Below are 25,309 nucleotides of genomic sequence, written 5' to 3'. Positions count from 1 at the left end.
GAGAGCACTGTAATAGGGTCTGGGTTGCATGGAGGTATAAATTTCAAAGTGTACTTACGTAACACTTGTAATCGAAATTTCACAATAACACTCATTTCCGGTTTTGGGGTCAGGATTGCAAGGAGGTAGAAATTTGAAATTGTACGTACGTAAAAGAGGTAAACAAACTTTAACTTTGCTATTCATTTCCGGAAATGATAACATTTCTAAGATTCTCGATACGATGATCTTGAAATATTTTTCTGTAACGTAAATGCTACCTTCTCAACAATTAAATGGTTTTGTGTGATATGGCAGAATATTCGTTTTACTTATCTGTAATCCTAGTTACAAAACGTTACATAACCATTTAAGTAAAAATAAAGCAAACACAATCAACGCTGAATCCATATTAAATTTCGCGCGGAGAAAATAAGATTAAGCAATGACATCAATACAACTTTATCAAATGTAAAATGAATTGTTCTATGTTTTGTTTGCTATGACGCAGTCGTATGATCGCGCCCTCAGTTTGAAGACTACGTAGAACAAACTTGGGAGTTAACATACACACGATTTTGTAATAATTTATCTCCGCTGCTCGAAGCAAGCATGTATAGTAGTTATATACGCCAAAACTTTCCCTTCGTGAGTTTGTGACTCTTCTGGAACACGAAACTTCACCGCAGGCCACGGACCTTCTGTTCATAAATGTCATATTTAAACCCCTAATTTCAGTACATATACACATGATTTATAAACAAATTAACTGCAGCTGCACCAAATTATCTCGTGACACTTTATCAAACACATATGTTAATCATTTGAGATATAAAGAGCAACCATATGTACCAGCATGCCATAAATTACTATTGGCAATGTTGGTTGTGTGATTATTATGATTACATGTGACCTCAAATAGCAAAGAGGCATATTGGCGCCATTTCAAAAATCGCTTGGTCCAGATTATGCCCACTAACAGATGTTGGGTGGACGAAATTCGCTTTACATCTCTGTAACATTAGTACAATTACTGTAAAAGGTTAACGTAAAAGAGAGCAAGTTTTATGTATGTGGTGTCCTACATGGCAACATGACGTGACCAGAACGTATGATTAATTAAGTATGCAATGTTAAGCTTGGGGGTGGGGGAGAAAATGGTAAAGCTATCCGTGAAGACTTACAAGGTTATGAGACATCAAGGCTCCCACATTTTATAGGCAATTGGCTCACAGATGGCACTGAAGTTGTTACCTGTACAGACCGGCCAACCCAACCTTTACTCGCAGGAAGATTCTTGGTGCTCATTTCTGTTAGAGGCTGAGTTGACACTGGGGACTTAGTGAGGTTGGGAGGATCAGGTCAATTGAAAATTCCATGACCTCCTTGGGAATTGGGCCCACAACCTTCCAACTTGTAGCATACCGCAGGCTCCATGTATGATTAACGACAACAATTACAACCATTGATATGTGTTATCTAATCTACAAGTTGAATTTTCTTACCCTGAGAATCCAAATTCAAATATGTTGCTCTTCCATACAAATGCACTTTAAAAATATAAATTCCTCCATTCCTTGTCCATAAAATCAACTGTGTTTTAACATTATAAATATATATATATATATATATGTGTACACACACACACACCAGAGGACACAGTGCAATTTATACATAACAAATTAATAAACAAACATCCCTTGTAGACTATAACATTTAGATAGCCCAATGTAAGAACCGTGTGGCTCTAGTTCTGGTCAAAGTTTATTTTTATAGTTCCATCTTTATTGGTGGAAGAACAACTGTGTGGCTCAAGCAATTAGTTATATTATTACACAGAAAATGGATACACATTGTATAGTGACTGTAATTTCATTACTACTTTTTGTTTTCCAAAAGTGTGTTGAAGTGGAACTACATCACTTATGCACTGGACCCTTCAGTTACGTTAAGAATTCATCTGAGAAAACCCATAAATTTGTTTCCAATCAAACTTTTGTATTCTGACAGCTAACTTCAATCCTTTTTATTTACAAATAATTACTCATATGTTCAGACATGATTCCCCAGTGAGGAAAATGGTGATATCTCTTTGTATCCAACAGGGGTCAGTAACTGAGACTGTAGTTCCTTTGCCATTAAACTTCACCCCTAAATACAAATGACAGGGTGATGGGCAGGAAGATAGAATGATGTACCTTAGTTTATCGAAACGAGCCTTGAAGTCATGCATTGGTGGTGAATTCAAAACATGAAGCAGGATTCAGGATTTTGTCAAATCAATTAAAATACAAAAGAACACACAGCACTTGGGTGAACTGTATACTGTTTTTGACTATACCTGATTTATAAATGTGGTTAGATCTACTACTGTTACATCTTTGAGAGTGCATCATCATTAGGTGCTGGCATAGATCAGTAGATCATCACTGGAAAATATTTGGGAACTAAAGAAATAAATTTAAATTCTGTTGTGATTTGCATCAAAAGTCATGCAGTTATGTCCAAAATTTGATTAAGATAAAAAATGTTTTATTTTCCAGTTTCACATGTTGCTTCTCACTTGTTCCCTTTACATTACGTCGTTCTCTGTGTGTTGATGTTATATTTGTAACGTTTAACTGCTGTGTGGGGTACCATATTCTCACATGTGAGTTATACAGGCTATACATTTTATTACAGTTCCGTTCAGAGTTGGAAATGGGTCAGAAGAATAACCAACAAGTTTAAAAGAAAATTATTACAATGTATGTTTGTGAATTTCTTCCTATATGTATTGTTGCTGGGAACAGTAGTTATGACATCTTAAAGCACTCAGGGACTAAGCAGATGTGTCTACCTGGCCCTAATACCAGGTTTGTTGTGATGGGAGTACTTTATGCATAGTGATAATATTTAAATTTGCTTAGATTATGATTTTCATGGTTGCAACTGGCATTCTGAAGACGTTCCATCGTGGTACGTGGCACATGATTTTGCAAGATGTATATCCAGTCATTTCTATTACAGTCTCTATTACACAATAATTGGGATCTTTCTTTTCTGAAGTAACATTATATACGTTAGCTTTTAGAGGACTGGAGCCAGTTAGAAGCAAGTTATGCATTAATGGTAGGATACTGAACGAAATTAATATTTTTCATTATTTAGGGTGTAATATATCCTATGAAGGAGAAAAGGATCTTAATGCAAATTTTCTCAAAATGCATGCCCTTCTGGACTGTAAAAGAAATATGATGGAACTACAAATTCCAGAAATATCAGAATTTATAGAATGCAGAATGCTCCAGCTCTTGTACTGAATATGCCACCTCCGTATTCTGCGTAAGAACAGGACGGCAGTGGCACTCGCTCACCCTGCTTGCTTCAATCCTGAAGCTGAAGGCAGCACTGCCTGCATTCACAAAATGCAAAGACCCCAAGAGCAGAATGAATGTAAGAATAACCCAGCACTGAAAGCCTGAAATCAGTAAACACAGAAGTTGAAAAGAACACATCGGCAGGGTTGCAAACAGGATCTGGAAATGCCAACTGAAAGGGAAAGTGTGTTTGAGAAGACCTCTGAAATGACAGAAGAATCCTGTATTTAATATCTACAACAGACCTCAGTAGGCCTAATCCTGGAAAGGGTGACGATATACAAGGTGAATCGTATAGAACCGGCCCGATGAATTTGCCAATAATTCCGCAGGTGATGCATATAACCGCTCACAATTACGACAATAATCCTTGGGCCGTGCTGAGTCGAATGGTGTGTGTATGATCTGGCAAGTGGCAGCCCTTATGCTGCAAGGTCAAGGACAATGCCGAAACATGTCTGCAGTGCGCAGGCGACAGTCATGCAGTATACTGTTGAACAGCGAGTGTTCCTAGTGCCTACTTGAAAACGGCGGACGCTTTCAACACCTGCTCTGATCACGGCACACAATTCAAGATAAGATATGTGTAAATTACTTTAATATCTGTATGGTATATTTTATATTACAGCTCATTTCATCAGGCTGGTTCTATATGAATCACCCTGTACCATATACTGTGGTAGCTTTCATAGTTAATGTTTACCAGTTAAAAATGCAGATACACTTGATTATGAATACTTGGACTTTGTTCATCAGCAAGAACTATGCATGAGCACTTTGAATGACTGTATTATCATCAATCAGCAGCATGCCTAAGTACCTAATATAGTATGACCACTTCGACCTTGGGCATGTTTCTTATTTAGTAGTCTCTGACTTTGCTTGAGGTTATCAACATCTTTTGTCCTAGAAACTTCTGATCTGACAAATGCTTATCAGAGTGTCCATGCTTAAGGGTCTGTTTCAGCACAGTAATAGCGTCAGACTTGTAAGATACGACAGGACTTACAGCAGATTGCCAGCAAATCCAAAGACTTTCTTCAACACCATGGGGAGCAAAATTAATGTAAGTTGTTTCAATTATTAAGTCCAATATAACTGAAAGTGTCTTTCACTGGAGCAGTGTTTGTCTGATACTTCATGAGCTGGAAATACATTTGATGAAACTGCACCATTGTATGCAAGTGTCTCTGATATGGCTCCATTTAAAGTTCTTGACACAGTGATTTCTTAATCTGATGTTCAGTTTCAGTGATCTCTGTGTTAAATTACCTCCACTGAAGATTTTTCTCAGTTCATTTAGTGTTCAAATACACTGCTCCCCAAAGAAATCTTTAATGGGAGATTCAATGACCAGAAACAAACCGTTTTTCAGATACGGGCTGTGGATTTAAGGAGTGACACCGTTTCAAAACCAACAGAGGAGATGCGCAAAGCCATGTTTGAAGCTGTGGTGGGTGACGATGTTTATGGAGAAGATCCAACAGTGAACGGTACCTCATTACCACAGAAGTTATGCTCATTTATGAACCATCATGTGCACCACAGTGACCGTCTTTTCAAATGTTGCGCCATATAATCACACAGATGATTATCAGTATTTCAGAGGGATGTACTTTGTCCACTGTCAGGATCAAAGATTAAGCTGATCAAGCACAAAGCAGGGTATTTGCCTGCTGTTTGCTTGGCTAACACCATGATCCTGATGATCGAGGCAGTTAATTTCTTTGAAACTTTGGTAAATTTCTATGAAGCTACATATCATAACATTGCAGGAGGTACCACTCTTCATTATGTGAACTGCTTCCCGTTTCAAATAAAGGGAGTTCCCAGAGCCTGTTTTAGCAATGCGGTCAGTAGACACTCGTGTATTTTGTATCTGAAAGAATTCTATTATAATTGTATTTTCAGTGCACTTTAAGAGGTCCTCAATCTCGATCCCTAAGGACTGCTTACAGAGTTATGATTCCTGTTATTTAAATTTATTTGAATCACTGGAAAATCTCAAATTCATAATATATTATGGTAGTAATGATTAACTGACAATTATGTATAATTTCTACTTCATAATTCTGTACATCAATGGCTATTCATTTCTGCTAAATGTGTAATGAACCAGATATTTCAGTTATGTTAAGAGACTGGCTATGGGATGGACAAAACAGGGCTCACTCCTCTCCACGGACAGAGCATCTTCTTTTTGCCACATGTCCATATCAACCCTGAGGTTCATCTAACATATCCAGTGGATATGAGGGTTAAAGTGGCCGGAACTTGACACTCACCATTAACCTCATCTAGTACTGAAGCATGGAGCGTCATCTGTTTTGTTTTTCAAGCAGCTGTTTTCTAACACATTTCTTCACCGAAATTCTATATATAGCTTTTGTATCATATATTAGGTATATAATGTTATAAATAAAAAATTATTACTTGAAAAGTGATTCATGTAACCACAGCATTTGTGTTTCTGTGTCTTTGCAGCAATGGAGGAAAAAGCTGCAGCTATTCTCGGAAAAGAGAGTGGTCTGTTTGTACCAAGTGGGACAATGGCAAATTTATTAGCAAGTATGTAAATTATTTTTGCTAATGAAATGCTTATTATGAATATGAGACTTTAGTAATTTTGTGTGAACACTTCAGATGTTTTCCCTTAAAAAATGCAAGTTCAATAAATATGCTATTGTGATAACTTTCAAATCAGTGTAATTTTGATCTGTATTGTATTAATAATGTTTCTTCCAGTTATGGTTCACTGCAGTCAGAGAGGAAGTGAAATGATATGTGGGGAGATGAGTCACACATTCTTGTTTGAACAGGGTGGTCCAGCACAGGTATGGCAAGTTCATCACAGGATGTTTCACAAAGAACTGCCCAACATAATCAGAAAACATACACAGCATGAAAAATTAGTCCTATTAATAACTTCTCGTCTCAGCAAATATTTCTTTGACATACTGATTACATCAATGGTGAATGATTTTTCTCCAGCTTGACTGAAACTGAAGAAACATGTAAAAAGATGTTTCCTCATCTCTGTTTAGCTTGGAATCAGCTATATGAATTGTGTAGGTTATATGCCACAGTATTCTGAAGCCACTAACCGCATTAAATATCGGGGGGAGAATACTGTAAAGGTATCAACTCATTCAATAATCTTCCACTTACAATTAGAAGCTTAAATCATGATATAAAAATACCTATGCCTGCATTAGAAGATTATATGTTAATTCCATCCTTCTACTCTGAAAATGATTTAATGTCTACTGAAATATTTTAAGCTTTACGTACATTTACACATGAAATAAATTTCTGTATTCGTATTATGACTTAGTCTGCATCCTTTGGTTTATCCCAAAGAAGGATCTATGGAACACAAACAGATATATCCACAGCTCTGCTTAAGTTCCAAATCATTGTTCTCATACATGTCACTGTGACACAGCATGGTTGTCAGATTTGTCAATAGAATGCATACTGAAACATACCTAAGAATGCATCTTATGATGCAACAGTTGATACATACTTCTTGGATTGAAGCCACATTTAGTTTCTTTAGTAATGACTCACAAAACCAAATTTCATCAAAACCCCTTTATCCAGATCAGTGCTATTATATAATAAGCATAAAAGTCACAAACCATCAACACTAGTTTAAATTTATAACCTGCTACACACATGCACCAAGCAGGTCAGTGGACAGGCAATGGTGTAAACAGCTGTTTAGAAGGCACTCAGTCCCAATCTCAGCCATCACATCTATTCCACATCTAATTTTGTGGGTTTCCTCAGTCATTCTAGGCAGTGTCAGAATAATACCTGGATTAGACCATCACGAATTCCTTCCAAATACTTTCCAGTTAATTATTCACTGCTCATCCTATCAGCCAACATTATACAGCTTGAGATACTGACATGTAAAGTAGAAGTATCCTCGTAACAGGCCATGGAGGCCCACAGGGTTGTGAGATGTTGTGGTTCCAACATTTTCTAGCCTTACGCACTGGCTGCCCTTTACCCCCAATAATATTCCTGGTACTCATTTCTGTTAGAGGCTGAGTCAGCCCCAGGGCCACAGTGCGGCTGGAAGGATTAGGTCAATTGAAAAAATCCAATGACCTCATCCAGACTTGAACCCGCGACCTTCTGACTTGTAGCGTAGTGCCTCAACCAACTACACTACCACGTGCACCCTTAGATACTGACATGTTGTCAAATAAACCACAAAACAATGAAGTAATATGCTACACAGTCTAAGTGAACTTAGACGCTAAGTGAAAGTGACGTAAGTGATTTTCTTTCAAGAGACATGTAACATGCAGTCTCGTACAAGTTTGCTGACGTCTCTGAGGAATATACTGCATCCATGTTCTGGGCCAAAAAGTTAAGCCAAACAAGCAGCAAGCAGTCTGCAGTAAACTTCTACCAGACTTCTTCATGTCTGGTATTATGAGAACCTCAAATCCAATTTGCTTTCAGATTGCTGGAGTACAAATATGGCCACTTCCTAACAAACCAGATGGTACATTTGATTTAGATGCTATGGAGGAAAGAGTGCGAGATCATGCAGATGATCATGAGCCAGTGACATCTCTCATTTGTGTTGAGAACACACAAAATTGGTGTGGTGGAAAAGTGTTACCGCTGAAGTGGCTGGATGATGTGAGTATTGCAGGAAATGATTCCCATGAAGTCAGTCAACACCTGCAGGGGTTAGCTACACCATCTGAAGCCTTATGACCACCTTATAGTTCCTACCTCACAGCTTCTCCATCCTGAAGACCACCCAGTTCATGCTGTTTATGGAAATATAATATATATAATATTTTTCCCAAATTACAATGTTACACCCTAAAAATTCTAAAGTTTAAACATCAGAATGGTGCTCACACCACTGAATGAACTAAATTCAACATCAGTTTACCTAGTGCGCAAATCTATTCACTCACGGAGCTGAGCCCTTCTTGAGGAGCTGCCAAATCTGCAGCTACTCAAGAATTTCTCAGCATTTTATGGAACCCAAAGGTTCGTTACCATGTTTACAAGAGCCCTCCACTGGTCCCTATCCTGAGTCAGATCAATCCAATCCATAACATCCCATCCTCTCTCTCTCTAGGATCCATTTTAATATTGTTCACCCACCTACATCTTGGTCTTCCCAGTGGTCTCTTTCCTTCTGGCTTTCCCACAAATATCCTATATGCATTCCTCCTCTCCCCCATTGCACAAATCTATTCAGTAAGAAGAATAAATTTGTGTACTCATATTAAAATATTTTTGTCGAGTAGCATAAAGCAGGCCAAATACTTGCCCAACAAGCAATCAGACCTCAACATTTGTCCTACACACCAAAAGATATAATGTTCTACAAGAACGTTTTATATAACCACTTCCAATTTATCCTGTATTTAGAAGGCTTCCAATATCGCAACATTCCCATCCATGTCCACTGTCGCAAGGTTTGTGCCACCAACTTAAGAATTTACCACTGCATTATGATTTGCACTGTGTTGTGCCTTCTTTCTTTACATTCTCTGGCAACTCTCCTAAGGTCTGCAGACAGAACAACAGGTAGCAGGAGTTTCATATTTTCCCATACTAATGATCTCTTTCCTAATTTTCGGCCATGCCATAGTTCAGGCAGTCAGTTGCTAGCATCCCACTATGGTAGCCCAGGTTAGATCCCAGGTCAAGTCCTGTGGGATTTGTGGTAGAGCAAATAGCCCTGGGGCACGTTTTCTCCGAATACTTCAGTCTTCCCTTGCCAATTCTCATTCCACCAATTTTTCCACATTCATTAATCATCACATCCTCTGATGCTATACCGTCGACACCGACAATGTCATTAATTAAATTAAAAAATCTAATTTTCATATAATTGATCTGTAGTTGGTAGCAATGAAGTCAGAAATAAAGTGGATGAGGAGGTCTTAACAGCATGTAATTCTCTCTCAGCTGGCAACGAGAGCAAAGCAGCTCAGCATCCCCCTACACATGGACGGTGCTCGACTATTCAATGCCGCAGTTTACCTGAATGTACCGGCATCGCGTATTGTCAGAGATTTTGCATCTGTCGCATTCTGTGTTAGTAAGGGACTTGGTGCTCCTGTCGGTGCAATACTGGCTGGGAACAGAGATTTCATACGCAAGTAAGTGCCTGTATGCGCCTCATTCATAGGAGTAACACTTCAGATTATGAAGTTTACTGAAATAATATTTCAAAACTTTGTTCACACCTCACACAAAACACAGTGCACATCCACTGCAAAGACCAAGTGAGAGAAATGTATATAAATTTCACATATCTGCTGCTCTACATATGTACCTTGATATGCTACAATCAAAATTTATTTCCCACCAAACAGAAAAAGGAAGACAGAGGAAAGTATACTTGTGCAACAGACTTTGGATGCAGTCAATACTGAAGGAATATGAATCTCTATCTTAACAATATTCAAATTGACAAGAAATTTTAATTAACAACTAGGAATTATATTTTTTAGCTTATTTTATGATACCATCAGTATCTCAGATTTTACAGTGTCAGATGGAAAGGATTTTGAAGCATCTGTGACCCAGTCAAGGTACTATCCCAGCATTTGTCTAAGAGGGACTGAGGAAGATCATGTCAGGGCAGCCAGTCTCTTGGCCAGTGTTCAAACTGAGCACTCCCATTATGCCAACCCATTCAGGAATGTGATACTAATCTCACGTTATTATACACTATCATGTGTCCTGAAAAACAAATAAAATTACATAGGGACTTTATGCATATTCTGTATTAGGTTTTACTTCGCTCAGAACATCCTGTCTAGCACAGACTATACCATGTTGCTCCACCAACCTACTCGGCAGTAATCATACATGTTGAGGTTAACATCCTGTGCCTTACCAATTAAAAGAACACTCAAGTATGAGTGATTTTCTTACTAAAATTTGTGTACTGCCACAGGGGCCGACGTCTGAGGAAAGCTCTGGGTGGTGGAATGAGGCAGGTGGGTATCATAGCAGCAGCAGGAACTATAGCACTTGATTCCATGGTGCAGAGGCTGGTGGAAGATCACAGGAGAGCTAACGCCATAGGAAAGGGTGAGGGAAGAGTACAGCCATCATAAAAACAATGAACTGAAACAAGAATGTCCTCTGAAGATTAACTTTCTTCTGGAATGTTACCCCCAAAATTAATTCCTGCTGAAAGCCTTGTTATTATCAGCAAATTTAAAATTGTTATTCCCGAGATTTCAATCACCTGTTCCTGGATGATAAAAGTGAGCCAATAAGAGTGTTTATAAGCATGGAGTAATGAAATGTTCTTTATGCTAAGACAAAGGGCCACAGGTTCCTACCATGTGTAACATGTGTGTGCTTATTCTTTTCAGCTATTGCTGAGTCAGGCAGTAAAATTTTTCAAGTTGATTACAAGAATCTCCACACTAATATTCTCATGATAAACATCAACAGCAAACAAATCACCTCTAAAGAATTCTGTGACCGCTTAGCCACGGTAAGATTATAACATAAGTGTCCATTCAGTCCTATACAATGTATTCAACGTTGAGCAAGATTCATATTTTTGAACACATAAGTGATAATGAATGCACGAAAATGTCTGATAGCGGTATCACTCCCAATCACTATCTACCAGTGGTGGCCAAACTTACCGAACATTTGGGCTGCATATGATTATCATATTCAGAAGTCTGGGAGTCACAAACAGATGTGGACTTCCAACCTGCTCTCCGAGCAGCAGCTTCTTTTTGTATGTTTTATCCATTTCTAAGAAGGGATTAACTAATACTTTTTTCCACGAGTCATACACAGGCTGTGAGCCACAGCTTGGCCACATCTAATATACGTATGTAAACATTTTATATCAATGCCTCAATTTGAATAATATTGCTACTATATATGTCACATCATTCAGAAGCAAAGAGAAAAGAATTATTTAAAGGTCAAGTAAAATAATATTAAAAATTTTACTCTAATTTCTACAGAAAACATATAATATACAAAATTGTTACCAACAGGTTACTGAAGATGAAACTGCTACGCTTGGACAAAACACAGCGATTATCAAGATCTGTCCTGTAACAAAGAATTCTGCCCGGCTTGTTACTTACTACGAGATCACAGACTCCGATGTTGAAGCAACAATTCAGAAACTCAAATTTGTTATGCATGAATACGAGTCATGTTGACCACAGAAAATGCAGCTTAAAAATGTAGACATGATTGGTGTATTGAAACCAAACTGACAATGTTCATAATAAAAGACAGCACAAAATGATACTAAGTATTAAGATAACCATACATAACCTCAAACTCTGATAACTGCATTCAGAAATCAAACGATATACCAGTAAATAACACACCTGATGGCCTAATCTGACATCAATGGGCTCAAATTAAACTGTATTACCTTAACTCATCAGCTTCCAAAATTTAAATTTGTAGTTCTTGTGTACTGTCAGGGCCTGCAGGTCCTGTTCCAAGTCTCATGACTGATCTGACATTTTTTCATGCATCCCAAAATTTCTGATCTTATTCATTAATTTTATAAAGAAGGAACAGTGAGTATAATTTGTTCGTAATTATCTTTCAAACCAGCTGGCTGCTATATCTGAACTTGGTATGAAGGTCATGCTACCAGCGGCAACCATTTTGTCATCTTCTGAACTCATCACTTTCAATTATATGGAAATGGTAGCCACTTCTTGGTGGAAGAGAATCCTGAAGTCTTGTGATTATCAGACCTTTTAAAAATGAGCCTCCTGCCACAAAATGCTCAGGGACATCCTGTCAACTAGTTTCAGCACGAGTCCGCTGAATGCCACCTTTCAACAAGATAACAAATTTCCTGTATGATTTGAGGTGGTGGTGATTCATATTGTGGTTATCAGGGTTATGGCACCATGCAGTCTGGTAGGTCGATACCACTGTTTTTATCCTGAAGATGGAGGCAGTATGCTCCTGCAAAATGTTGGAAATCACTTACCTGACTACACGGTTTATAACTCGGTAACCCTGAAGGTCACAATGAAAGAAACTTCCTTCCTCTGTACCCAGTCAAGTGCTGGGTCAGAGATGAAGGTCCCGACTTAAACAGAGAATATGATAATGTGCTGCCTGGTAAAGGCTATATCACACACCTTAGAGAATGGTGACAGATGAATATGCAGCAATGATTACCAGAGGAAACCCAAAGAAACTCGAGGGGAAACCTGCTCAAATGCCATTTCATTCACTACAAATCTCACTTGATGTCACCTGCAACTGAACCTGACCACAGTATGAAACATATCATTCTCTTCATTCGCCACTAACATTATACAGAAGCATGGAAAACTGGAAACTTGTGGGTCAGGGTCTTACACACGTATCAACAGTGTGGTCTACACTAGGTCAGGATATTCTGGAAGAAGCCACAAAAGGATTTGAAATACAAACACATACAATTCTGTGGCAACAGTAGCATTCATTAATCACTTTCAAACCACAGAAAAGGAAAACCTTGATTATTTCCACAGCCCACTACCAAGCTCCAGTCCCAAACTGCAAAATCAACAAACTTCTCTCATATGTTCAGTGCACATGAAAATATGTAGGAAGCGAAAACAAATGATCACAAAATCATAGCAAGAGCAGAAAGATTCCTGGACACCCATACATTAGAATTGTTCTAGATACATGTCATTGTTACATGAACACCACAAGAGACACTGCCCATCATATCCAGTTTCTTGTACAGTTCAGTACAATGAACCCCTTACACAAAAAAATATATTTACTATCCCACATATAAAACTGCCATGCAGTACAAAACAGGAGAACTGATCACGCGTGAAAATACACTTCCATCACGAATCCTGCCTGACGCTTAAGAACTTGTTCAGAGCTCACATTAAGACCTAATACAGCGTATCCATAACAGTAACTTTTACCTTTTAATTTAATTTGCAGGACACAAATGACAATGTATACAGATTGGTGATTAGTTTCGCTTTACTGAAGAGACTAGCATACCAGTAACGCTCTTGTCTCTTGTCTGGGAGCACTGGCAAATGCTGGGATAGTATCTCAACTGGGCCACAATTGCTATCTTCCAAATCCTCTCCAATTCACTGTTCACCAGTCACCCTATCATTCCATGCTATACGGTTTGTGACACTGATGGCATCATAAAGTATCACACAAAAGAAAACCCACTTTGAATCCAAGCAACTAACTGTCACAAGACTGTAGCCAATGCCAAACTGTTTGCAGACACAAAACAGACATGGACTTTATGGACACCCAATAGATCTAATTAAAGTGCATGTGGCTCCAGAGTTATCTTACCATGTGAAAGTAACAACTGAAGACTGATTCTCATTTGTGAGACTCACATGGAAAGTCACAGAGATTTTCTGAGTATGTATTTCCTGTTTTGTTCTTATGCGCACACATACAAAAACATGTGAATGAGTTAAGACTTACTGAATACTGTTTCATTACAACTGAACTTCATCTGAAGTAAAGCAACAACTTATTTCCACACACAGAAAGCTGTTATATACACAGTTTTCCCACAGCATGCATTTGCAAGCCTCCCTTAGTTTTCACACCCTCTAACAATATGGAATTACATGCCAATCGGATAATTATACTCTGATACACACCATTAACTTAACATTTTCAGTAAATGTTTCTTGGGTATAATGCTGTGTAGTTTAGTGGAGAGGCACCAGCACAAAGAGACGAGGAAAATGCATCACAGGATATGTTACATGATCTCTTTGGCTTTACCTATCGAGTTTTCAGTTAATTCATGTCTCCATGTCCAGTATCTGTAAAGCCTGGAGAAGACTAAATGTATTCTGAAGCCTCTAGGTTCAATGATGTATTATTATTCTTGTTCCAACAATTAACAAATGACTCGAACATGAATTTTAACGATGTATAATCTTTACTTACATGTTGTTATGTAACATACATGAAAAGATCAACATGACAAAGAGCCAAACAAATTTCAACAACGAAACCATCAATGCCCTTAAGAGTGGGAATTAAGACTTACAAACTTATTAAATAGTCAAAAGGCTGTATTTTAAAGATCAACTTCATGTTCTTCAAATCTGCTGCTCAATACTTTGTAAGAAGCCATGAATACAAAAGCAGTTCTCTAAAAATAATGTAATAATTCCATCCCATACTCCTTGTATTTATTCCATGCTGCAAGAGTCCTGCTGTAACAAATATTCTTCATTCAATTTTAGTAGTTTCCTGCCAATCTGACTTGCAGGTCACATGTAGTCTTACAAATTTTTTAATTTTGCTTAACTTTAATCTGTGTTAAGTGTTAAGCTGTGATGCAGCTTACAAATCATTACCTCACCCATCGTGCCACAGAACAAGACAACATCTGAAAATGGCAGGGAACACACAACAATCACCTGAGTACACACAAATCTGTTCTTTGCATGTCATATGGTAGCAGTGTATTCTTAATATTTAATCTCTGAAGAATTAGAAATAAGTGGAGATCAAAGTTTAAGAAACGTCTGATCCAACCACAGCGTGTTTTTTAGGGGGGTGCAGAGTCTCATATTTCACACTCTGATGTGCCATTACTGTGTAACGTCTGATATCTGCTTTCCATTATGTGCAGGGAAGTCATAAAATTGAGAAGGTTCGCTGAACTTACTACGAACAGGGATGGACTGCAGCTGACTCAGATTCTCTTTATAGACGAGTACGGATACAGAGGCTGGAAAGTGTTGTCACCTGAACAGAAACAAAACTGACCATCAGATATGAAGCTGTAAGAAAAGATTTAACTGAAACTGCAATTACAATGAACCTTGAATTAAAATATTGCAGTTTTGAACGTTCTCAATTTTCTGTATGAGGTGCTGCTGTAATACTGCTGTCAAGGAGCATATAAACATGGCGGTAGCAACCCTTTCTATACTATTCCATAAAACCTAAAAAATTATTAAGTTAATTCCAAAAGATGGTAATTCCAGCTGGTCAAAATGAGAGAAGCAGAATATGAAAAAATGAACAGAGACAAATGATATACAATTAAACCCCGATTTATGGATTCTTTTGAGAATAGCAAATTTGAAAACTAAGCTGAAGTAAATCTTAAACGGAGAAACTATGACCACTGACACTGAGCATTAAATCAGCTAGACCTCTGAACTGAGTTGAGGAGGATGAGATGGACAGGGCAAGTAGCACACATGGCAAAGAAGCAGAATGCATACACGATTTTGGTGGGAAAGCCACATGGAAAGAGACCACAAGACCTATATGTAGGTGAGAGGATAATATTAAAATGGAACTGAGGTAGATAGGATGTGGTGGTATGGACTGAACTGATCTGGCTCAGGATAGGGTCCAGTAGAGGGCTCCTGTGAACAAGGTAATAAAATTCCAGGGTCCATAAAATGCTGGTAAATTCTTGAGTAGCTGAGTGATTGACAGCTTCTCAAGAAGGGCTCAGCTCGTGGAGTTGGTGAATCAGACACCAATAGTGAGGAGCAATACATGTGGGTTTGTCAGTGTACCTGAACTACAGCTTCAAATGTAAGATCTGAGGTTCTTACAGCAATGAATTATTGAGACTGCAGATTTCTGTGGTGGAGGGAGCAGCTTCCTCCATGACAACAGTAACTTTCATCCTGTTCACAGCCTCAAACCCACTCACCTGTCTCTTCATCATCTGCATCTTCATTGTCGGACTCAAATGTGTTGTCTGGGATATCGTAGAGTCGAATCATTGGCTTGTTGGGGTCCTTCATAATCAGATATTTGCCCTCCTTCTGCTTCATGCAGATATCCACAATACAACGAAGTATACCCCATGCATTGTCCATGTTCAGGTTGATCTGTGTTGCAAACTCATTTGGCTTATACTGCTGTGTACCCAGGATCACGTGTTTGGACGAGTCTCGAACATGAGCACGAGAAACATACCTACAATTATTACAAAATATTTTATTCACAAACTGTGCATGGCAATCATGGCACTTTATTAGTGACATTAAAATTCTTATGAATTTATCTTTATAGAGATATGAATACAGTGAGCCCCCCCCCCTCAAATTTAATGTTTATTTTGAGACCAAGAGATCTGCACACTAAACGGTGGAAAATCTTAAATGCAGGAATTTAATACACAGACTACTGATTTTACATTAAATGAGGGAAAACCTTAAACTGAGTAACAGTAAATGAGTAGTTCCACTGTACATTAATTTGATTTGACATCCAATTTTGAATGACCCAAAGGCAATAATCTCAGTTTGGGTACTCTAATCTGCAGTTAACTTAACGGTGCTCTTAGCAGTTCAGACCACAATGTACTGTAATGGATGTGGACGGAAACAGATGCAGCCTAATTTTGTACACTCCCCTAGCAGCATATGCCTCAATTCTGACACTGACTGCATAACTAGGCAAAATAGATCTCAACCTGGGACAGCTTTCTATAGAACCAGTTTCACAGCAGTTCCACCACTATAATCTGTCCTGAAGTGTAAAAACATCAACAGAAATGCTTCTATGGCGATAACAGTTTCATCATCAGCCCTGTATGGGGGTAAGCAGGCAGTTTCAGGCTCAAGTCACTTCATCCCTGTGGAAAAAACCACTAATGATCACTGGAGGGTACCAGAGCCGATCTTGAGATGGTTGAAAAGAGAAAAAAGAAATAACTGCACCTGCCAGGAATCAAATCCCAGCAGTCCAAGAAACAGCCTGCCACTTCAGTGATCAACAACAACTGTACGTACCCAAATTTGATCTGGTCTGACCCTGCCAGAAGAGCCTGCACAGTCCATTTTGCAAGTTTGCAGGCATTATTTCGTAACTCATTTGCAAGCACAGCTCCCCGTTGAGTATCCAACTTCTGACGCCACTCAACACCACCAGAAAGCTGCAATACAGAAACATGCAGCAAGATTCAATAATTGGGTCTCGTGGGACTGCTTCCGCCACTCTAAGAGTGTGCAAGTACGCCATGCTGAACACTAAGAGGGTGACACATACCTTAGAATCCCATTCATTAAGTGCCTTGATGGTAACAAACTGCAGTTCACCATTAGGGCCATGCATTACAGCATCATGTTCACACCGAGAAATTAACACCACTCCATTATCCAGATCCCACTTGCGATATCTGTACGCTACTGAAGCCACCTCACCGGCTTCTTCTTCAGAGATAAACGGGTTGCCCTCATCAAACTTATAGCGAGGTTCACCCTAATATGGCAAGAAAACAGAATCAATATAAAAATCATCCTAAATTCCATTTGACAGGCATGGGACCACAGCATGCGCGTGCGCACACACACATGCACACACACACATATCAGTGCTACAGGTAATATGATCAGAGATGAAGGGTGAGCTGTAAATATTGAGCTTTGAGGTTCTCATAGCTGTTACCGTGTAGCGCAGTACAGATCTTCGATTGTTTCAGAAGAACCTGCTTCAGCTTCTACGTTTTCCTCCCTATCTTGCCATCTGCTTCACGCATTAGTGTTTCTTTTTCTTTTCTCTCATTCATTCTGCCTTTTACAGGACCACTTCCCTTATTGTTTCTCCTGGCTTCCTTTCCCTACTACTGGTCCGCCCGGCCATTAATTCTCCCAATCACTTTTCCTTTAAAAGGTCAACTGGTCTTTACATTTCCTCTTACTGTGACTGGTTTGCTCAGGGCCCAGCTTCTACTTCTTCCTCTCTCTATCTGTATAACTTCCTTGCACATTCCCCTTTCTCTTCTATCGTGAAGATGGAAGCAGCAGGTTTGTCTCAAATGCTCACGACCTACGAGACTACATGGCATCACACCCCAGATTAGAGTAATACTGTAAATATTCTGTTTATACACATTAACTTTCGTGGGAGACGAGGAATGCATAGAGGATATTGGCGGGAAAGCCAGAAGGAAAGAGACCACTGGGAAGACTAAGGCATAGGTGGGTGGACAATATTAAAATGGATCTTAGAGTGATAGGATGGGATGGTGTGGATTGGATTGATCTGGCTTGGGATTGGGACCAGTGGAGAGCTCTTGTGAACACGGTATGAACCGTTGGGTTCCATAAAATGCTGGGAAATTCTTGAGTAGCTGCAGATTTGGTTTCTCTTCAGGAAGAGCTCAGCTCCATGAGTACATGAAGTAAGTACACATTTGCTTTTGGAGATATGCTGAACTTTGAGGGTTGTGTAACCTCTAGAGCAGGGTTTCTCAACTGCCGGGCCGCAGCCCAGCATTGATTATACCAGGTCCTTGACTAATAAGAATACAATTACCAGGTTGTGGTCTCATAAAGTTGGGAACCAATGCTCTTGAGGGCCCATCCCAGGGGTACTTTTTTTTATTGCTAGTGGGGTGGGACTAAGTCCCTTGTACTGTGGCCACTTCTGGCCTATTGTACCAGCCCCAGATGATAGGTGAGGGTGATTGTGGAGCAATTGGTGGAATGAAGATTGGCAGGGGAAACTGAAGTACTCGGAGAAAACCTGCCCCAGCGCCACTTTGTCCACCACAAATTCCACTTGACCAGACCCGGGATCGAACCTGGGCTGCTGCGGTGGGAAGCCAGAGACTAACCGCTTGAGCTATGGCATGGCCATCCCAGGGGTAACAGGACAGTCGCCAGATGTGGTGGGGTGTTATGAATATAATGAGTAAGGACAGACAGCCTGGTTCCTGGGCTCAACATACAGGATCATCTAGCACCATAATATAGCGGGAGTCCATCTGAAAGCCTTGGCGAGACAGGCAAGGCTCAGCCAGCCAGACTACACACATGCAATTTTGCAACACCACAACACTTGGCTGGCAATGTCTAATTAAATAATTCAAATAGGCCCAACTGAAATTAGATCTAATGAATTTATATCACACCAAATTAATTCTGACTTCTATCTTGAGAGTGACTATCCAAATTTAAATAAACAAAGAACTTCAGTTACCGTTTTGAGCACTTGCTGGGAGAAATTATGATTAATGAACGTAGCTTCAAGGGCCAAGTTACGGGGAGAGTTTAGGCTGTTGCCATCATCCTGCGGGGGCTCCACTGATGTCTCATTTACAGTCAGCAGATCTGCAACACAGTGGTAACACAAGACATTGCGACTGAATGTGTCTCTTCTACTGACAAGACATTAGCAACGAGATAGTTAGATAACAGATTACCAAATTCTGTGTTGTCTCTCTTGTCAAAAAACAGTTTGTCTCCAATCTTCTCAATCACAATGTCCCAAGAATAGTTCGAGCGTGTGCAACACATGAGTGTAGCTAGAATGGCATCAGTGGCATACACATTGCCCTCTGTCTTACTGAGCTTACGTATCACCGGGTCATCAGTAGTAGTCACAGTGTGGAAGATCCGGTCAATGCGTTGCAGAGGTTTCTCATTTTTCACATTGACACGATCATATGTCTTATCATAGTACTCCAGTGACCCACAGCAACTACTGCAATGGAAATACAACTTGTGAATCATAGCACAATTACTGCTGCTGTTACTACAGCAGCAACACAAACAAAAACATCATCATCATGCCGCTGCTGCTACAACAAAATATCTGTCAAGCTGCATGCAATGTTCTGGCCAAAAAACCGAAATTAATGGCCATGGGGATTTGGTGTGCTAACCACGCGACACCCTTTATCCTCTAAAAGTTGGCGCTGACTTCACTGACAAGCGGTGGTCGCTTGGTCGATACAGTTTGTTGCAGACTAAAGCCACGGAGTTAGTTCCTTTGTTTTTTGCATGCAATATTATCTCCCAATTCTCTAATTTCTGCCCAAAACGTTTACACAGACCATAGGAAACAGGCTGCAGTACTGGAAAAGTTTTGTATCAAAAGCCACGTTTTAATTACACTAGAAAAAGACAAATGTTCACCTCTGATATTTCTAAAAATCACTGAAACACTGCATTTATTTCTGTGATTAACTTACATATCTTCCCCCTCCTTGACATTTGGCAAAGACAATTTGGTAAGCCGAGGGAAATCCATTTCTTCAATAGTGATCCAGTCGGGACGCACCGTCACAGAAGCATCACGACTCTTGATTGGTGGCTGGTTTTTGTTGTTGCGCATACCCTGGCGCTGTGGCCATTTGCGCTGTTGTCTTTGGTTCCTAGTGACATGTGGTACCAATTTGAAAACAGACAAACACTAGGATAAACTTTTCACCTGCAAATTCCTGCTCTCGGCATATGAAAGACAATCCTCAAACTTCAACTCACTGTCAATCAATATCATCTGTCAGACAACTTGAAGGGCATGTTTAGACCGTGGCAGTATTTCAACTCATCAACGCAAGGCAGTCATATGCTCTCATGTGCTCCTTTCTTGGCCAAAGAATGCATTATGAGCATTTAAATGTAGGTGCAAAGGGCAGGCCAGTTGCCATTTAAAGAAACCTTCATGGGGTTACACACAGGTAAGAGATTAGGCTTCAGATATCCGGTGAGAATATCTCAGACAGCAGTGACAGCGTCATCACTCACTGCTTTGTATGTCACCGTGAATCATAAATGTCTGGCTAAGAATGTGATCTTCTGAGATGTGACACAGTGCTGTACAGTAGGTTACTAATGTTTTGGAGTACCATCCACTGAAACATTGGTAGTAAATGAACCAAACCGCAAGGCATCACATTCCACAAGATCTCAATATTAATACTCACCACTGTGAGAACGTCAAATTGCATGAACACTTAGGCAGCAGCCAGGGATATTCTTACTCCTTTTACAGGGACTGGGGGGGGGGACATCCATTTCTCTTACAGAATCCAAAAATGCTTATTCATTTAGTCATATGCCTTGCCAAACATTATTTGATGATCAAATTAGGAATAAGATGTGGAGGGCATGTAGCATGCACAGAAGCGAATGCATACAAAGTTTTGGTAGGAAGACCTGAAGGTAAGAGGCCACTAAGATCTGGGCATACATGGCAGGACAATTATAAAATTGGCTTTAAAGAAACAAGATTGTAATGGACTGGACTCATCTGGCTCAGGATTGGGACCAGTGGTGGCCTCTTGAGATCATAATGAACTTCTCTGGGTTCCATAAAATGCTGAGAATCTCTTGAGCACTGGAGCAACTATGAATTAGCTTCTCAAGGACACATCTCTGTGACGCTTGGTCCCGACTTAGTCAGTCATAACAAAACACGGAACTGTATTGGATGTGGACACAAAAGCTGACAGTAGTAAGTACAGGTAAAGCTAAAGTTGTCCTTGTGCTTAATTAATTCAGCACCACACCATGAAAACACATGGGGGAGGGGAGTTATAGCTCCACCATCAACCTTGGGCACCAGATGGAAGTGAGTGGTCTCGGTTCACACTCTCGCCACTTCATCCCTGTTACACATTGGACAGGAGGCTTAGTGTGTGCCCCAGGGCTGATCTGGATACTATGGAGAAGAGAAAAATCTTACCCCACCTGGGAACTGAACAGTGACTTCCCAGCTATCCACCCTACAACCTATAAATATTAAAAAGAAACCTGCTTCCATCACACACATTTATCGCTCTATTACAGTTCAGTTTGGTAATCATCATATCCAGCTGACTGTCAAGGTGACACTGCTCATCCATCCATAAGAGAATATATTTATTGAAACAAAATATTTATCACCTGTCTCTCATCTTAAGACCCTTGCCCAGCAACTGCAACTGACTCTGATGAGAGCCCCGCTGTCCACCACGGCCACGCAGGTTCCGCTGATTCTGACGGAAACGGCCTCGCTGGTACGGTGGTTTCTGTACACGGGTTGTGTCCACCAGATGGAAAGTACTCTCATCCTCGTCATGGTAGTATGCATACTGACTGCCCCCTCCAAACTGAGACTGGTACTTGTCTGGGCAATAGAAAGAATATCCGTATGCCACTCATCCAAACGTTTTTACTGTGCTTTATGACGCACTATCAACTAACATAATCACAGCAGTGTCCATCACTTAACTGTTAAAATGGAAACCCAATCTTGCTTTGTCACGACAGAACCTTGGAGACCGCAGCAATAAACAGCAGTGTTTCAGTTGCGTTACAGGAAAAATATATCCATAATACTTGCAGCAATGTACCATCGTCACAGACTTCTAGGTCTTACTTGCAAAACCAGTGTGGACCTGGTATATATCCCCATTTTAGAAAATTTGAACGACTTGTCCAGAGATAGGGACTAGCTCTATCTATTGGACCCAATGAGTAGGTTTTACCTGAGGACAGGGATATAATACATGTACTTATATCCATCACATTTAATAACCTTCTTTCCATAACTTCTCTAGTTAATGCATCTGTATTCCCTGAAATCATAATTATGAAGGTCCCTCAAGGGCTACAATGTGTAACAAAGAATCGATGGAGTAATTTTCTTTTGAAACAGTTGCTTGAGACAGCAAATGTCAAATTTTGACACTGACTTTTGAATGGGCATACTGATGCTTCCAGGCCATTTCTTGTTGTTCTTTGTTTGACTTACTTTATGACCCTGAAGATGGAGGCAACATTTTACTCCAAAACACCATTTAATTTTCACTGGACTACATACATCATTACATCCCAGAAATACCAAATTTACATATAAACCATGACGACGGCTGATGCAATGGAAATGTGTCCCAATATATTTTACAATCAAGGCACTAATATTCATTTTATTTATGACAATTTGATTTTAAAAATGGATCCATTTTAGCTGAACAATTCAACAGTGGCATGTATAATTCATGTACCACCTGATGATCTAATATGATCAATAAAACAAGTAACTGTTGTGTTGACAGTCAAGAAGTACCTCAATTTCATTATACACAATAAGATGCAAAAAAATAAAGACATCTTACTACAACTTACATTTGTACTAACAGCACAGTGAATAAAATAAATAATAAATAGTTATGCGCTGTCAGCAGTCTTACATAAATATATATTTGTATGTTTGAACCATACTTGAACAGTAATTCAATTACAACTGTACTTCTGGTATTATTTTCTATCAGCAAGCTGGCAGTCGTCATTCAAAGTTTCTTGTAAAATGCAAATATTACTGAGACATAGCACATGGTCTTACAGAATCCTGTAATCTCCACTCATTTATCTACATAATAACACCATCAATGTCTCAAAACTATGTAGCAGCAAATGGGCGGATCTGTGACTGTGGAAGGAAGCAGTACAGGTCTACTGATATGCTGCCTGGCATCTGCCTAGAGGAACTGAGAAAACCATAAAGACCGCAGTCAGGATAGCAGGTCTATCATCCAACATTCAAACCAGGTAGCTCCTCATACAGACCATAAACACTGCTGCTTGAGCCAACTTGTTTGATTAATACTCTACAAAATGTTTAGAAGAATGGGTTGAAGTAAATAAATCTTAAAATTTAATTGGAGGTTCATAAAATAAAGTGCAGCAGACAGCACATGCTGAGTGATAACTGCATAATGATGGTATCACATTCAAAATTATCCAAGGTCCGGCGAAGCAGGACTTCATTTAAGGCCATAAAACAGTCAAGTTTGAATCAAAATGATCTGGCAAATTTGGTGATGTTACTGACACACAAATGGACTTAAAATCAAAAGGTAATATTAAAAAATATTAATTTTTTAAAGGCAGCTAAAAGTCAGTTGCCTCTACTGTATCAGAGTTATTGTTAATTGTTCAACTGGCTACATATTATCCACAGCTGCTGTAGCTTTTCTTGGTTCAACATCTTTTTGTATAAATTAACATGCCTAAAAAATGAAAATCATAACAGTACACACTTTGATTTCTCTACTTATTTCGAATCCGAGGTTTTTAAGAAAAGTGTTATTAATGTGGGCATTAAATTATATAATATACTTCCTTTGGAAGTTAAAAAGTCAAAGGGATGTAACGAATTTAAGCATAAATTAAAATTATTTTTATTTGATCGTCCTTTCTATACATTGAATGAGTTTCTTCAACAGGGACATGAGGAAGCATAGCAAGGTTTTTTTTAATTAACAAAAAAAGAGAAGAAAAGGGAATTGAAGTAGTTATTGTTATATTTTTAAAATTCTTAGTGGTGTTGTAAGGCAAGCACAGTTTTATTTTTAGTCTAATACATTCTAGGATTATAGAGCTTTTAACAATGATGTATTTAGTGAGTTGACTTGTTCAAGTGTTGCAGTTGTAACAGTATGAATGCAAATAAATATGAATATGAATATGAATGAATTTACCGTCTCAGAGCAAATTATTACTCACTTGTGTACTTCTTATCTTGGAAGGCTGCACCTGTCCAATCCGATATCTGAAATTGAAACATTCTTTAAATCTAATATATTAACCACAACAAACAATTTCCAATAAAGGTATTATTTCCGGAAACGCAAACACGATATTACGACGACTAAGATCCACAAACTTCAAACATATGTCTTCACGACAATTTCACGTTTATTACCTTTCCTAGGCGATCTCCTTTCGAGAAAGGCTGATACGGCATGTCTTTAAATTGATCCGGCATGTCACATGGCCCCCAACCAGTTGGATTATCTTGTATAACGGGTGCAATAAAATGTGGGACTTCTTCCCCTCCGTCCATTTCGTCCATTTCGACAGTAACTATTAAGATGTATATATTTTATAAATTATAACGTCACTACCACACTACGCAACGCAAGCACCGACCAAATGAATGCGGAAACCCGAACAGGGGGAGGGGAGTGCAACTGAGAGGGGGGAAAAGGAAACACGGTAACTACTGCCTCTATGAATGACTGCAGAAACTTCACGCAGGTCTCGACCAATCAGAGAGCCTAAGCAAACCAAGTTGAATACCCACAATTATATGCGGTTATGGTGGTGCATTATATGAAAATTGGTAAGTATGAATTTTGATTTGACGTGGTTGCGAAACGAAAGTAGACAGTTTACACAGAAGTACGTCTTATATACATACAAACTTATAAC

The 25,309-nt window shown here is 39.2% G+C and overlaps 2 protein-coding genes across 5 annotated transcripts; one reads left to right on the top strand and one right to left on the bottom strand.

The window, feature by feature from the left end:
- The first annotated feature begins 67 nt into the window (after positions 1 to 67).
- LOC111864860 (probable low-specificity L-threonine aldolase 2) lies at positions 68 to 12,953 on the top strand. 3 transcript variants are annotated; one of them, XM_023852422.2, is made up of 10 exons: positions 68 to 141; positions 4,294 to 4,404; positions 4,714 to 4,831; positions 5,823 to 5,906; positions 6,084 to 6,172; positions 7,818 to 8,000; positions 9,294 to 9,487; positions 10,291 to 10,427; positions 10,718 to 10,842; positions 11,366 to 12,953. In XM_023852422.2, the coding sequence occupies exons 2-10, from the start codon at positions 4,387 to 4,389 to the stop codon at positions 11,534 to 11,536; spliced, it is 1,119 nt and encodes a 372-aa protein (XP_023708190.1). In that variant the 5' UTR covers positions 68 to 141; positions 4,294 to 4,386; the 3' UTR covers positions 11,537 to 12,953. The 3 variants fall into 3 exon arrangements, with proteins under 3 accessions (XP_023708190.1, XP_023708189.1, XP_023708188.1); XM_023852421.2 differs by having other exon boundaries at positions 73 to 158; XM_023852420.2 differs by lacking the exon at positions 68 to 141 and having other exon boundaries at positions 3,991 to 4,404.
- Positions 12,954 to 14,260: 1,307 nt separating this feature from the next.
- LOC111864859 (eukaryotic translation initiation factor 3 subunit D) lies at positions 14,261 to 25,059 on the bottom strand. 2 transcript variants are annotated; one of them, XM_023852418.2, is made up of 10 exons: positions 24,801 to 25,059; positions 24,602 to 24,647; positions 21,998 to 22,220; positions 20,302 to 20,484; positions 19,531 to 19,811; positions 19,308 to 19,438; positions 17,373 to 17,585; positions 17,117 to 17,259; positions 16,030 to 16,298; positions 14,261 to 15,101 (listed from the first exon to the last, which is right to left on the bottom strand). In XM_023852418.2, the coding sequence occupies exons 1-10, from the start codon at positions 24,948 to 24,950 to the stop codon at positions 15,049 to 15,051; spliced, it is 1,692 nt and encodes a 563-aa protein (XP_023708186.1). In that variant the 5' UTR covers positions 24,951 to 25,059; the 3' UTR covers positions 14,261 to 15,048. The 2 variants fall into 2 exon arrangements, with proteins under 2 accessions (XP_023708186.1, XP_023708187.1); XM_023852419.2 differs by having other exon boundaries at positions 20,302 to 20,475.
- Positions 25,060 to 25,309: the final 250 nt, after the last annotated feature.

The sequence above is a fragment of the Cryptotermes secundus genome, unplaced genomic scaffold (genome assembly GCF_002891405.2).
Source record: "Cryptotermes secundus unplaced genomic scaffold, Csec_1.0 scaffold1951, whole genome shotgun sequence".
NCBI lineage: Eukaryota > Metazoa > Arthropoda > Insecta > Blattodea > Kalotermitidae > Cryptotermes > Cryptotermes secundus.
The sequence above is the reverse complement of the archived record's forward strand: the minus strand, read 5'-3'. Positions and strand labels throughout refer to the sequence as shown.

Excerpts from the sequence above, each read along its gene's own strand:
- LOC111864860 (XM_023852420.2), top strand. The coding sequence starts at position 4,267 with ATGCTTATCAGAGTGTCCATGCTTAAGGGTCTGTTTCAGCACAGTAAT. Across the intron at positions 5,907-6,083 it reads AATGGCAAATTTATTAGCAA|TTATGGTTCACTGCAGTCAG; the intron begins GTATGTAAATTA and ends TGTTTCTTCCAG. Across the intron at positions 10,428-10,717 it reads AGCTAACGCCATAGGAAAGG|CTATTGCTGAGTCAGGCAGT; the intron begins GTGAGGGAAGAG and ends TATTCTTTTCAG.
- LOC111864859 (XM_023852418.2), bottom strand. The coding sequence starts at position 24,950 with ATGGACGAAATGGACGGAGGGGAAGAAGTCCCACATTTTATTGCACCC. Across the intron at positions 24,648-24,800 it reads AAGGAGATCGCCTAGGAAAG|ATATCGGATTGGACAGGTGC; the intron begins GTAATAAACGTG and ends TTTCAATTTCAG. Across the intron at positions 16,299-17,116 it reads TCAGACCAGATCAAATTTGG|GTATGTTTCTCGTGCTCATG; the intron begins GTACGTACAGTT and ends TAATAATTGTAG.